Source organism: Ascaphus truei, chromosome 1, assembly GCF_040206685.1.
Source record: "Ascaphus truei isolate aAscTru1 chromosome 1, aAscTru1.hap1, whole genome shotgun sequence".
Classification (NCBI taxonomy): Eukaryota; Metazoa; Chordata; class Amphibia; order Anura; family Ascaphidae; genus Ascaphus; species Ascaphus truei.
In genome coordinates this window covers 383,333,384-383,347,537 of record NC_134483.1, presented here as the reverse complement: position 1 = coordinate 383,347,537, position 14,154 = coordinate 383,333,384, and the positions used below count along the sequence as shown (strand labels likewise).

General features: G+C 42.8%; 1 protein-coding gene across 8 annotated transcripts in view; it reads left to right on the top strand.

Annotated features, from left to right (window-relative positions):
• Positions 1 to 22: 22 nt before the first annotated feature.
• Positions 23 to 14,154, top strand: part of CEP44 (centrosomal protein 44) — a 55,646-nt gene continuing 41,514 nt past the window's right edge. The window contains exons 1-3 of one of the 8 annotated variants that reach the window (XM_075611201.1): positions 52 to 180; positions 7,991 to 8,084; positions 8,754 to 8,883. In XM_075611201.1, coding sequence (XP_075467316.1) covers positions 8,795 to 8,883 — 89 coding nt within the window. In that variant the 5' untranslated portion in view covers positions 52 to 180; positions 7,991 to 8,084; positions 8,754 to 8,794. The other 7 variants (XM_075611190.1, XM_075611210.1, XM_075611217.1 and 4 more) reach the window with 7 other exon arrangements.

The following is a 14,154-nucleotide window of genomic DNA, read 5'->3' as shown; positions in this document are numbered from 1 at the left end:
GTCAGACAACACCACGGGAGCGCGCATGACAGGCAACTCCAGGTCAGCGCGAGGAGAGCGCGCGCTTATCTTTGGACGGGAAATGGCATGTACAGTACTGTAAATGACAACGGCCACCGTGCGCGCGCCCGTGTGTGTGCACGCGCCCGGCGCTCAGTTCATGTCAGCGCGGTTTATCAGGTCAGGAAGGCGGGATGTTTGTTTTGTTGTTGATCAGTGGCGTCTGGTTCATGAAAAGGGGAGTAGATGAGGGGAGACTGAACTAATTCCGTGTTGTAGAGGGGACTGGGCAATATATGTAACAGACAGGGCCGCCGGTGTGTTTCAGAAGGAGCTGGGTGTCCGGAGGTACTGTATGCTGAGTGTAGTGATTAGTTGTATCCTGCTGCTCGGTTTCAGGTGGTAAGAATGTTTTACTTGTGAAAATAATACTGCGCTTTATGAAGATAGAGATATCACATGTTCATTTATTCAACAGCACTTACTGGTGGGTTCTGTTTTGTGTGTGTGTGTGATCTATCTATCTATCTATCTATCTCTATCTATCTATATATATATATATTTAAAAAAAATCTGTATATATATATATATATATATATATATATATATATATATATGAAGCAGCGCTTTATTTAGAATAGTGAATTGAACTGAGCAAAGTGTATGAAGGTGAAGTAAATGCAAAGCAGAGACTAAGGAAATATGCAGATCAAACAAAAGATTTTCCAAATCAACACTAAAGTAAACAAATTGAGCGCAAATGTCCAAATGAATAAAATATTATAACAGTTTATTAATATATAGTATGTATTTAGATAAATTGTATTTTTTTTATTTGTTAGTCAGACATAATTTTAAATAGGATGTGGTGTATTAGTGTAATTTCTACTGAGTGAACAAGTGACATGGAAACCTGCACCAACAATAAGCCTGATGGAAAATGTTCAGCATGTTGTTGGATCCCTTCCTGTGCTTTGCTTTAGCAGTGATACATATACTCCATTTCAATATGTCATTCATCAACCAAAAAGTAATACAAATATTTCATTTGGCTAAAAGCTGCAAAAATACCAAAGTAAGGCCAAGTGTAGTTACACTAATGAGCAATGGCAGCATTTACACAAAATGCCTTTACCATGAATGGTTGAAAATAACAAGAGACCCATCAGAGTGATTCATTAACACTGGGTTTTCTGTCAGGGAAAGGAGCAGTATCGCTCACTGCTAATGTCAATTGAATAGAGTGCTGTATTTTGTACAAATGATCTAAACCTCTTCATGTTTGTGCACGTTGGTCACAATCCAGCTAGTGATGAGGTGGTATATATGGCGATAATCCTCACTGACAAATCACTGCAATCTGTTTATTTCCCAGTTACAATGTTATGTTTTGGGAAAGCTAGAATAAGCTGTATATACCGTAATTTCAGGTATATTTATTCTTACTTGAAGTGTAAGTTTGTTGTACAGTCCGACACCTGTATACAGACCAGAAAGAGCTCTTGACAGATTATTAAACCTGCTGTTTCTTAGGCCTCAGCCAGGGTGCTGCTGAGCGGGCGGGTGCGCTCACGCTGGCCGCGATGAAACACATTGATGCAAGCACCTGCACATGCACGACGCTTACCTGCTTGACGAGACCACATTTGATTTGACTGCTCACTGACGTGTCACGTGAGCGAGCGGTTCGCCCAATGATGTAAAGACTGCCCCTCCCTGACAAGCCCCCTCAAGCGTGCAACTGGCTGGCCATTAAACGCCCAGCACCTGACGTCACGGTGCTCGAGCGCTAGTGAGTGCTCTCCCACCCTGGCCGCAGCTTTTGGCTGCGTCCATGCTGCCGCTGACTGTGCTGACTGCGCAGAGCGCCAAGCGCAATCAATTTAAATCTGTCTGGCCATGCTCATGTGGCACGCCCGTGAGCGTGCACGTACACTCGTGGGCGCTGGGCGCTTGCTGAGATATTACATTGACTTTTAGGCGTACTGAGGGGTCACATGACCACCTCCAGCCTATCAGCGCCAGTCACTGTTTAGGCCACGCCCCCCCCACTTGCGCTTGCCAGAAAATTTGCATTACATTCCAGCGCTCATGCTTGGAGAGTTGGTGACGTCACCACTCGCAAACATGAGCGCGGTCCAAGGCATGGGGGACGCAGCCTTAGGACTCGTTCAGGGTAACTTCTCGCTCGAGCGCTAAGCAAGCTGGAGTGATTCCTGGCCATTTGAAAATGGACTGTAGCATGTGCGGCGGAGTGGGGGGGGGGGGAGGATGTCGGGGGCGTGTCTGTGATGTCACAAAGCTGGTTAGCCCTCACATGACCTTGCCATCACACAACAAACACAAATTGATTTTTCTTCTCAAGCAGCGCTCCTCTGAACTCACGTGCATACGCGCTCACTACAGCTGCTCTCATTGTCTCACGCTGACGCAATGCATCAAGCGCGAGCCTTCACCCTGGCTGAGGCCTTATTCACGTGCACTGAGGAAGAGACCTCTGAGATTTCGAAGGCACTGTATACTACAAATCCAACTATTATTTGAAGGTGCCTATAACAACTTCTTCAGAAAAATTTACATGCAGCTCCATCTCGAAAAAAGTGGCTATGAGCATGGTTAGAGCAGTGATATTCAACGGGTTCCTATGGGCAGTAAGTGTATTTAGGCACACTCCAATCTGGGGGTGCCCGGTGACCTCTCCTCGCGATTTGGTACAAGACCTCCGTCAGCCGCAGACTGTCTCTGTTGTTGGCGCCGGAGACTTCCGCATGTGTGCTCGCGCACGTCTACGCTATTCTGCTGGGTTCAAGGGGATTCCTACGGTGTCCACAATGGATCAAAATCCATACTCATTTCGCCTTTGACTTTTCAAAAATGGCTTTCTCAGTGGTTTCAATGTGGTGATCCTCAGTCTATTTAAAGGTCTCAGTCCAATTACGCAAATATGAAAGATATCAGTTGATTGGTCACGTGATAGGATATCATAGCAGCATTAAGTTTAATACTAATTGCACACAATTTATTTCATAATATACTAAAAGATAGAAAATAACTTAACACAGAAATTCAAATTATTATTATTTTTTTACATTTTACTTTGAGATGCTTTTATCCAAATGAATGGATTATACTAAAACAAGAGACAGTGGTCAATAACATATAATAATGAAATTAATGGATAACCGGTAAATGTAGTGACCTTATAGATAACAAGCTGAGATACCCGGCGTTGCCCGGGATTAAATGTTCCCGCTCCACCTCTGGCTCCGCTCCCACCCCCTTCACAGCTCCACACATCACTCTTCCCCCTCCCCCTGAACCCCACATTACTCCCCCCCTGCACCTCACATCACTCTCTCCCCCCCTGCACCTCACATCACTCTCTTCCCCCCTGCACCTCACATCACTGTCTCCCCCTCCCTGCACCCCACATCACTCTCTCCCCCCCCTGCACCTCACATCACTCTCTTCCCCCCCCTGCACCTCACATCACTCACTTCCCCCCCCTGCACCTCACATCACTCACTCCCCCCCCCCCTGCACCTCACTCTTCCCCTCCCTGCACCTCACATCACTCTCTTCCCCCCCTGCACCTCACATCACTCACTTCCCCCCCTGCATCTCACTTCACTCACTTCCCCCCCCTGCACCTCACATCACTCTCTCCCCCCCTTCACATCACATCACTCTCCCCCCCTGCACCTAACAGCAGTCCCCCCCCCTTTCCCCGGGCGCTGGTTTCCCCACCTCTGTCCCTGGGCGCTTGGTCCCCTGCGCTCCTCCTCCCCCCCCCCCCCCCGGTGCTCCAGGCGGGTGGAGGATGCGCAGTGTACGTGGGCCGCAGGGTGAGGATGAGAAGCGCCCAGGGAGGTATCCCCCCCCTGTCCCTGGGCGGTCGTACCCCCCCCCCCCCCCGGGGCAGTAGGGCGGTCAGGCAGCCGGGCGGTGGGGTCGGGCAGCCGGGCGGGAGGATGTGACGCCGGGCGGGGGTGTCGGGCGGGCGGGAGGGTGTGATGCCGGGCGGGGTGGTCAAGCAGCTGGGCGGGAGGATGTGACGCAAGGCGGGAGGTCGGGCAGCGGGATTTGAAGCGGGGCGGGAGGTGTGAGCGGGCGCAGGCTCCAATAGGTGCCTCAGCAGTCTGCCTCAGCTCCTTGAAGCTGCGTGACGTCATGACATCACGAGCGTCATGTTGGCATGGCAACGTGGCGTCTGACGCCGCGCGGCCATTGCAGTTGAAGGAGGAAAATATGCCCCTAGAAGCGCGAAAATTGCGTGCGCTGCTTGGGCGGCCATGAGAGGTCGCCACAGAGTCAAATTCAGTCGCCAGGGGCGTGCGGCCGACCGGATTTGTCGAACACTGTCTATCTATCTCTACATTAAACTATTAAAACTATTTAAAAAATATCTTTTAAAAAACTCTCTTCAAATAATCTTAAACACTTAGAAAACATTTGGACTCAGATATAGTAATACATATAAATTACAGAAATTAGTAACGTTCTGGTTAAAAATATCAATTTGGAATAAGATAGGGAGGTACAGTATATAATATATAAAACAATGGAATTACAATTAAAAAGATTATAGAACCCAATTGCATTAAAAAAGGACAATAAGATACATTAGCATTAAATAAACAATGACAACTTAAAAATGAATTTAACTCAAAATCAATGTTTAATCCCAATGGTTTTTAGTTTGTAAATCCAGAGAGTTTCCTTCTGAGATAGAGAGAAGGATTTATTAGGCTGAATCCAGGGTCAGCGCTTGGGCGCTGAGGCGCGCTAACGCTTGTCAGGGAGCCCCTGCAGCCGCAATGAGAGCGGCTTTAGCAGGGGCTCGCGCAGGCGTGCGGAGGCGTAGGTCTTACCAAATTTCTAGTTTGAGCGCTCACGGGAGCGCAGGGCCGGTCACGTGAGCAGTTCGCCCAATGAGGGCTAACCAGCTCCGTGACGTCACTGGCCCGCCCCCGACACGCCCCCGGAAGGCGCGTGAACTAAGGCCAGGGAAAGCACCCGCTTTCCCTCAGCGCGCCTCCGCACGGCTGGAGTCACCATGGACTCAGCCTTGCCTCCTCTCCAATTTAATCAAGACAGTAACCGGAGTCACACAAGTCTCTTTTAGCACGAACTCGAGGTGCAATAGTAAGTAATGTTGGGATGTAAATATCCCCAGAGAAGTCTCTAGTATCCCACTCAACCATAGATGAAAAAGGGCGAACAATAGTAACAAAATGTCTTGCCAGCTAAAAACAGAAAATAATACATTTTTAATAAATGAATCAACAACGCCAAAACAACAAGTGACCGTATGTGTAATCGATTTTAAAAATAGGAATAAAAATGAATCCCCAGGTGGGGATGGTGCTTCAGAGAAAATCGGTAGTAGGGATAATGGTGACCATACGGCAAACACTAATGTGGTATAAATGCTAAACATAGTGTAATCCCTAAGTATGGCTACCAAATGACCTGATGGTCTGATGTAGAGCTCCTAGTGTTAAAGGTGATACCACAAACTCAAAACACCCAGGTATTACCCTATTAGAATGAAACTGCTGGGAAACACACTTTTAATCCATCAGGATATAGTATATATAAAGTATCGGCGTGTATCTGTGTGCTAATGAAGGAGCAACCACGCAGCACACCCAAACCAGCAGATAGCAAAGTGCGGCTAATAAGCAAAGTATAGTAAAGCATGCATACAAAGTCAGCGTATGCCTGTGTATGAATAACAAAGTCGTCACGCAGCTTAGACGGCACAGCACATAACATACAGCTGTACAGAGTGCCGTGCAAAGTATATAACCATATCTTCTGCTGGAGCTAAGGCGTTACAACTCCTTGCACCGTCCCGCTTGCGGACGCCACGGCCGTGACGTCACAACACCCTGACGTATGTTTTGTGTCGCGAGACACTTCTTCAGGGGGAGGAGCTACATATGATAGACGTCTGTGCGACTGTTGTACCCTATCCAGGGGGAGGAGTGGATAGCGAGAGGCTAGTCTCTCAATTAGCCGGATCACATGTAAATAGAAACAGCATAGTCACAAAGTATCCCTGATTTAGGATAGTGTAACCTAAATACTTAAGGAGTATTTATATAAGAGGTACATTGTTGCGCAAATAGAATATTATGTCACAACACAGTGTCAGTGTTTAGTTACAATATGAGTGTGAGGCATAAACTGGTTACGAAGTCTGGACAGGCTCTAAAGGGACCTATGCAGTGATCCACAATAGGGAGATGCTTGAAACTTGAAAATCCTTTTGCACCTTTCATATCTGATGACAAGAAATGGTTAACAGTATAAGGTACCTGATGTGATACATTTACATGAGTAGAACATATGTATCCGGACACTGATACCCAGTAACCGCCGGAGATGTGCTTGTATGCTTTGTCATAATAAAATGTTTTAACTGGAGATATCTAAACACCTCTCCAGGCCGTAGATCAGCCTTCTCTTGAAGCTCAGGAAAATCCTTAATCTCTTTATTGGATAGCATATGTCTGATCCGCGTTATCCCTCCTCTCATCCAAGATGCAAATCTGCCTTCCACCATTTCTGGGGCAAACTGAGGGTTATAGAAAAGCAGGGTCACACTAGAATTTTTATTAGTAAATCTGTATTTATATTTAAGCCCATCCATAGTGCCAGTGAATTCTTAATTATTGGGTTTGCTATTCCCCCTGGTGGTCTGTCTTTACTGTCCAGACATAGCGAAGAGTTTAGCCTTGCCAGGGAATTGTAGGGCTTCTTAATAAAAAAGGATAATAAAATAAATAAGACTTGATCAGAGACTTCCAACTGAAGAATGAAATAATCATATCATCTGACCTGACTTTTGGAGGGTTTTTGCTTTGGGGTTTTATGTAGCATGTGCAAGCACCATACAAAATTAATTTGGCATTCATTAAAAATGTATTGCATTCCGCCATTTATTTTTACAGGATGGGAAACGAGGTGTTCCTCAGAGCTGAATTTTTTTTTTTTATAGCTTGGGGTACTACTGGGCAGATCGCATTCTGTGTTTAATGGGAACACAGGATGATATGTAAAGGTTTTAAACTTTTTTTTCTTTTTTTCTGAGCATCCCTAATCATGGTGCTCAGTTGCTTAGGCACCCCCACAACAGGACATTCATAGGAGAGAGGGGGCAGAGACAGACCACAGGTCAAAACAAATGCACACACTACAGACACACAGCCTCACCTCTCTCCTGCTCATGCTGCTGCTACTTCCTCCTCCTCCTGCTTGGCCACACCCCCCATGCTCCTGACACCACCTCTTGATTGGTTGCTGCTGTGTAATACAGCCAATCAGTGTGGAGGAAACTGCCCTGCCTCCTAGCAACTACCCTGCTTTCTCCCTGCTCTGTGAGATAAGGAAATCCTGCAGCACCCTTTTTGATCATCTCACAGAACCCTGGTTGGGAAACACTGCACTATGTCATGGTTCCCCCGGAGTGGCAGTCCCTGTGACGTAGTGAAATCCTGGGACACCCAAAGGGTTTAGCTGTGTTGCATTTCATTTAAGCTCCCTCTTCTCTATGATGTTTTGGGGGGTTCAACGTGTATAGTCCTACTTTTCATCATTATATAGTGCATCCTCTTCATATTTAGGAATAAGAGTGAAACTCTTTTTCTCTTGAACACAAACTGATGTTTTCATTTTCTTTTAGCTAATGCTGCTTTTCTAATCGCGGGCCCCTAACCATTTTAGACTAAAGGAAACCAATTGGCATGTACTGTATATAAAATTGTAAATAACAAAGATTTCAGCCCTGTAGACATTGAAAGTATGCAATTTGTTTTATACCTGTATCGGCAATGTTTTATTCAAATGGACAAGCGGTTACATAATAATATGTCGTTTTTACATGCCTACCTGTTTTTTATTTAATCTGCCTTTAATTATGGGACACTTGAAATGTGCAGGTGAATTGCAACAGTTTGGCCTAATACCTAAATTTTTTCAACAGCTGCAAGGACTTCCCGTGTAAAGACTGGCAGTGGTTTCCATAGTGTTTTTAATGGCTATGCCAATGAAATGAAACAGTGACAGGTCTCTGTAAGGTAAATAGGCCCTTTATTCTATTCACTAAGAAAATAGAAAAGGTAGTCCGAAAATAAGCGTTCTATCTAAGTTTTGTAAGTCCCAGCCATTCCACTTTTTTTGTTTTGGTAAAACAGGTGTTCTTTGCCATTTTAGTTGTTTTTTTTAAATATATATACTGCACCGACACACTTTATTCGAGCAAATACCCAGTATGTACCTGGCAGATACCTGGAATGCGCCGCTCCTCACCTCTGACAAGCCCCGTTGCATTTGCCTTCCCAGCCTGGGTTCATGCCTGGCTGACAGGCGGCTGATCTGTTAAATGATAATGATTAGGATTTAATAGGCTGCAATGCTTCGCGTGTCTACCAGATGGCATAAATTCATGAATTGTAATGCAGTATATATATATATACTGTGCAGTATTGCAGCCAGCGGGAATAAAATGCTTCAATCCCTGTCTGGAAAATAACCCAATGCACTCGGGCAGAAAACAGTCACAAACCTCAATACACCCGGGTATACCCGAATTCGTGGGACTAGCCGAGCTCGAATAAAGTGTGTCGCCAGTGTATATGTGTTTCCAGAAACATAAAATAAACACACACGTGAAATTTACTTATCTATGTTCATAAATGTGTGAAGTCCTTCTTTTTTTAACTTTTTGTAATATTTATTTATTTTAGATAGACTTGATCCTTTTGAGGGAAAAACGTAAGAAAAAAACATGGCAACAGGTGATGTGAAAGGATGTCTCAGAAAGTTGGAACAAAGACTGCGACTGCTCAATTATCCTAGAGATGTGGACTATTCAGGGTAAGGTTTATTTGCTCAAGTGAGTAAAATAGTTAAATGTTTGATATTTTGACCAATAGGATCAATTCTCTGCTCTAAACACAGACAAGCAGCTGACAAAAAAAAACCGAAACTGCCGTAAACCAAATATATATTATGGATGCCAAGTAGTACGTACATCCAAGGTTTGATCGAGACTTCCATTATAACCCCCCTTTTTAAGTTGCTCATAATTTTCTCAGAAATTCACCAATCCATCTGATTGGCAAGGTGAATGTTTGTCGAAAGTTGGAGCACAATCTGTTGAGTTATTTTTGAGTTACAGGGGCGACAAAATTGGATGTGGTAAAAGTTTGTAGCTTATAATGTAACATGAGAAGATTTAGGCCCCTGTAACTCAGAGGAATGTATTTGGCATGGAGTTCGTGGCTTAGGGGGTGGAAGTGCCTTTTTGAGTAGTTGGGTTTTAAAAAGATAAGGTGTTTTAGAATTATAGTTACAAAGATAACACACAGACCTGTATATAACACTCCTGTAGTCATGGCAACAGAATGTACCATCCACGTGTTCACCCAAAACTGGGGAGTGTAAAAACGTAATATTCTTCTGTTGATGTTACGAGTTACACAGGGTCTCCTGTCTTCATGTTTCTGGGGAGAAGGAGACAGGGATCAAAGGTGTGTGATGCTTGGGGATGTGGGGAAGAAGGGTCCAGAAAAGTTTGAGGAGTGGCATGGGGGATAAATGGACCAGAGAAGCCTTGTTTTTGCGGGCTGCATTCCAGATTCTCTGATGTGATGGATCATGTCATCTGCAAAACGGTTTACTTACAAACCTTAACTACACTTCAACAAAGTTCCCCCCCCCCCCCCTCCCCAATTGAATATATATTTTTATATTATCTTCAGTCCTTGTCGAGCGAATGCTGGTTGAAAGCCTTGATCTATGTGCTGATCCAGGTACTGCGGTTTCAAGCCTCTCTTCTCCATGTTGCTTTAACAAATGTTTTTTGCTTTCATCCTCCTATCTTGCTTTTGGTATTCGTGAATGCAGTCAAGCCCAGTAACAATTCAGCTTCAGGAGAATGAGCGCTATTGTTTTTCGGTGTTTCATATTTGGGAGTTGAGGCCTTACTTGCCATGCCGGCGTCATTTGCATGGTGGCAAGTATCTTTCTCACCGTAGCCGGTTATATTGTTCATTCTTTCATAGTATGGATAAACCTACCATCACAAGTTTCACATTATACAACACTTGTTGGTACAGTACCTTTCCGAAAGTTTGAGGCAGTGAGATAGGGATTTGAGATATGACAATCAATCAGACTTTGCAATTGCTGTATTGCCATTTTAGTGAGAGTCTAAGCGGTATAGATTTAATTTTTTTTTTTTTTGTGATTTTTACATAGGAATCTGGACCAAACATTATTTTAAAAGTGTTTTTTTTAAGATTTTTTTTATAATAATGTTTGGTTTAGATCCCTCAGATCTCTTCATTCAGTTCATAAGGGTGTAAATGGTCCCACAAGTATCCCATTATGCTGCCCTCGCTGATGACTGATAAGTCCAGTGAAACAGACTCCAAATAATTGAAATCAAGATTTGACTGGTCGAGTTTGATTATGGGGTTCAAGAGATTTGTATGGACCTGGAAGTTACTTTTGGGCGTGGTGGAAGGAATTGTTATGGACATGACTGATTTGAGGACAAGTGGTTAGATAGTCTGTAGAGCAAGATATCAATCAGAGGCATGTAGCTTGCAGAGTCCTTTTTGTGGGTAAATGAGGGGGCCTTTGAAATGTCTAAATATTACAGTGTTAAGTCTGTGCAGGAAAGGGACTCAATTGTATTAATCGGCACCAGCACTCGTGCAGAAGATGAGGTTTCTTAAAAATAGACTTGTTTCTTACTTTAAGTCCATCTATAAAGCATATTACATTTGTTAATAGAGGTGCATCTAGTATAAGAGTTAAAATAAATCTCTCCTTGCTTTGCTTTCCTCTCCTCAATCATTCAAGTAACAGTATGTTTGTTTTCCCCCCTCTAAAATAGAACATGAAAGCTAGTGCATTGCTGCTTTAAAATTGATGTAGACATACTGTGCAAATGAGGTCCAGTGTAAACAAAGGAGCATTGATAGAATTTGGGGCATGTTGGCAGCCTTGTATAGAACTTTGAACAGCCAAAAAAACAACTGCTCCATACCCATCTCTTGTAACAGTAAAACTGAACTATTTATCCAGGAATTCATTCATTGTTGGATGCCAAAAAGTACAGTACAGCAAACCTTTATCTGCACTATGTGGTCACAGAAATGTGAATTTATATCAATCCTTGTGAAATGCATTCTGTGCCAGCTGTTTCCAGTATTCCTCTGCTGTTTGAACATTGATTGGTGCTGAGTGAGGTCATGGGGGTTTGGCACTCCAAGTTCATGTGACACTGCAGTAAGTTGGGGTTTGGGTGGGACTGGGGTAGCAGGCATCAGAAGTGCAGGGTAGGGAGACATACAAAAAATTTTTTGGAGGTGGTCACACGTTCTCTGGGACCCCTCCTTGTTTTATAAAATTTTATTTTTGCTGTGTTTACACCACGTCTTTATTTTGCTGGCATCCAACATTACCATGGTAACCTCTTTTTCCCTAAAATGGGCATACAGTAATTGCCAAGACAGCAAAACAATGCACACTTGGTAATAAAAATATTTGAGCAAAGTGGGTATGGCGGTCTTAAACCACTAAATAAATACTATAAAAAAAACTAGTTTAGAATTAGTGTAGGCATTCTGTACTGGTTAAATGAGTTTCTATATAAACAAAGCAGTATTGGTACAACATGATTATCATAAGCTTTGTGTTTATATGTATTAATAATAAGAAAATAAGGGGATAGTAATAGGGGATATTCCCATATTGAACTCTACTTGCATTCTTTATGAAATATAATTTTCTGGGTGACATATATCATCTTTCAGACTGCATTTGCTCTGCACTGAATACACATATCTCAAGTGGTTTCTAACTGATGCATCTCGTTTGGCTAAAAGTGGAAAAGTTCAGTTAGTGTTTTTGTCTAAATATAGCATGCGACTAATGCAGTTTTTTAATTTGTATCTGTTTATGAAAATTGTTCCGAGACAAGAGGAAGATGTAGAACATTTATTGAAAAATAAGTTGTTTTGTCTTTGTGAATAATCATGAGTACATTAGCCCACCTTTATAAATCAAAGTGGATGAAAAGTGTAATTAATGGAATGAGTGTAAAGTCTATTTTAGTCTATTTGTTTCTAATATTTAAACCTTAAGTCACAATGTAACCTGTCTACAATTACAAGTTTCAATTGAATAGTACCTTGCTTTTATTGTAAGTAATAATAATAATAATAGTTCTTGTATAGTGCTGCAATTTTCCATAGCGCTTTACAGAGACATTTTGCAGACACAGTCCCTGCCTCATAGAGCTTACAATCTGCTTTTGGAGCCTGGGGCACAGGGAGATAAAGTGACTTGCCCAAGGTCACAAGGAGGTGACACCGGAATTGAACTAGATTCCTCTACTTCAAACTCAGTGCCAGTCAGTGTCTTTACTCACTGAGCCGCTCCTTCTCCCTAAATAGCATGAAATACTGAACATAATAAACTAGAGTGGGGATTTGTGAGATGTATCTATGAGGTTCACCCCCCAAAATATGTAATAGTGGATCTCCCCAGCAGTTTATAGTGTTTATTGTACCCGTGTGGGAACCGCACACTTACCGAGGTCCAAATTTCACCTTAGGTGGGCATTCTGTCAATTATAGCAGGAGTGTCTGATGTTGCTCACCACAATGCTTGTCATCCACAGCGGCAGGGCATTGTGGGGCGAGACTTTGGAAATACACACTGAGGTGCAGTTTGTTTCTTTATTAAGCCTGGGTTCCCCTCACAAGCTCAGGATACACTATACTGCTTGGGATCGTTCAAACGACAGTATTGTGTTGGCAATAGTCTAAGTAGGCAATACGTTTTATTAATCAGGGGTTCGTGGAACAGGTTTTTTGTAGCAGGTGATGCACAATGTAAAAAAGGTTGGGAGCCACTGAACTAGAGCAGTGTGTATCTGATATATGTTTGGCATGTTTTGTTGTGAACATGCCATAACAGGTAAATCTGTTATATAGTGGGGGAACAAAAAATGGAGGCATCAGTGGAGTAGGCTTCATTGTTAACAAGAGATGGAGAAATCACCTAGTGGTGTATGAAAGCTGATCTGAAAGAGCAGCCAGTCAGTTGACCGAGATACTGGCTTCAAATATTGCAAATGTATGCCCCAACATCAAGTCATCATTAAGTCACACAGACAATGAAGTGGAAGAATTCCACCATGAAATTAACCAAATTAACAGGCAATTGTCACCTCGATCGTTATGGGAGACTTCAATGCAAAGATTGGTGCCCAGCATAAAGATGAAGCATTAGTTGGCGAGTACGGTTATGGTAACATGTAGACAGATTGGAATTTGCAGAATGTGAAAAATTCTACATCATGAATTTATTGTTTAAGAAGAATCCAAATGGACATGGAATGGAACCAATGGGATCAAGAATTAAATGGACTATATCCTTGCTAAGAAACGTGATTGAAGACTGCACAATACTTAACCGATTTGACACAAGAAGGGATCACCGATTGATTCGCTGCAAATTTACTTCTGAATCCGAAGATGGAAAGAAGAAAACTGATTTAAAAAGACCAAACCAATCAACAACAATAACCTCAAGAACAGCAGCAGAGAATTTCAACTAGAAATGAAAGCCTTCAGGTTGCTCAAAATGCGTGAGGCCACTAGAACAAACCATAATAATGAACTTGTGATAATTGTAGTTGCAAGTGCAGAAAAAACTGGTGGAATCGCTAATAAACTGGATAAGAAAATATTTGATGGGACAACAAAAAATGAAGGAATCCCAAAACAAGAACCAGAATTGAATATGTGGATACATCACAATGGCCCACATCAAAGTGATTTCCCGAAATAATGACTATGATCTACCACTCTGCTTAGTGTAGATTATGAAAAAGCATTTGGTTCTGTCACCACCTCAGCAGTTCTAAATGCATTGATGAAGCGTACATTGATATTGCAAAGAACAATTACGAGCATGCCACATCAACCATTAGATTACACGAAGATACAAGCAAGATAAGGATCAGCAAGGAAGTGCTGCAAGGAGACACAATGTCACACAAACTTTTCACCGCAACACTTTAGTTGTTTAAGACCTTGCATGTAGAAGAAAAAATAGTCAAAATGA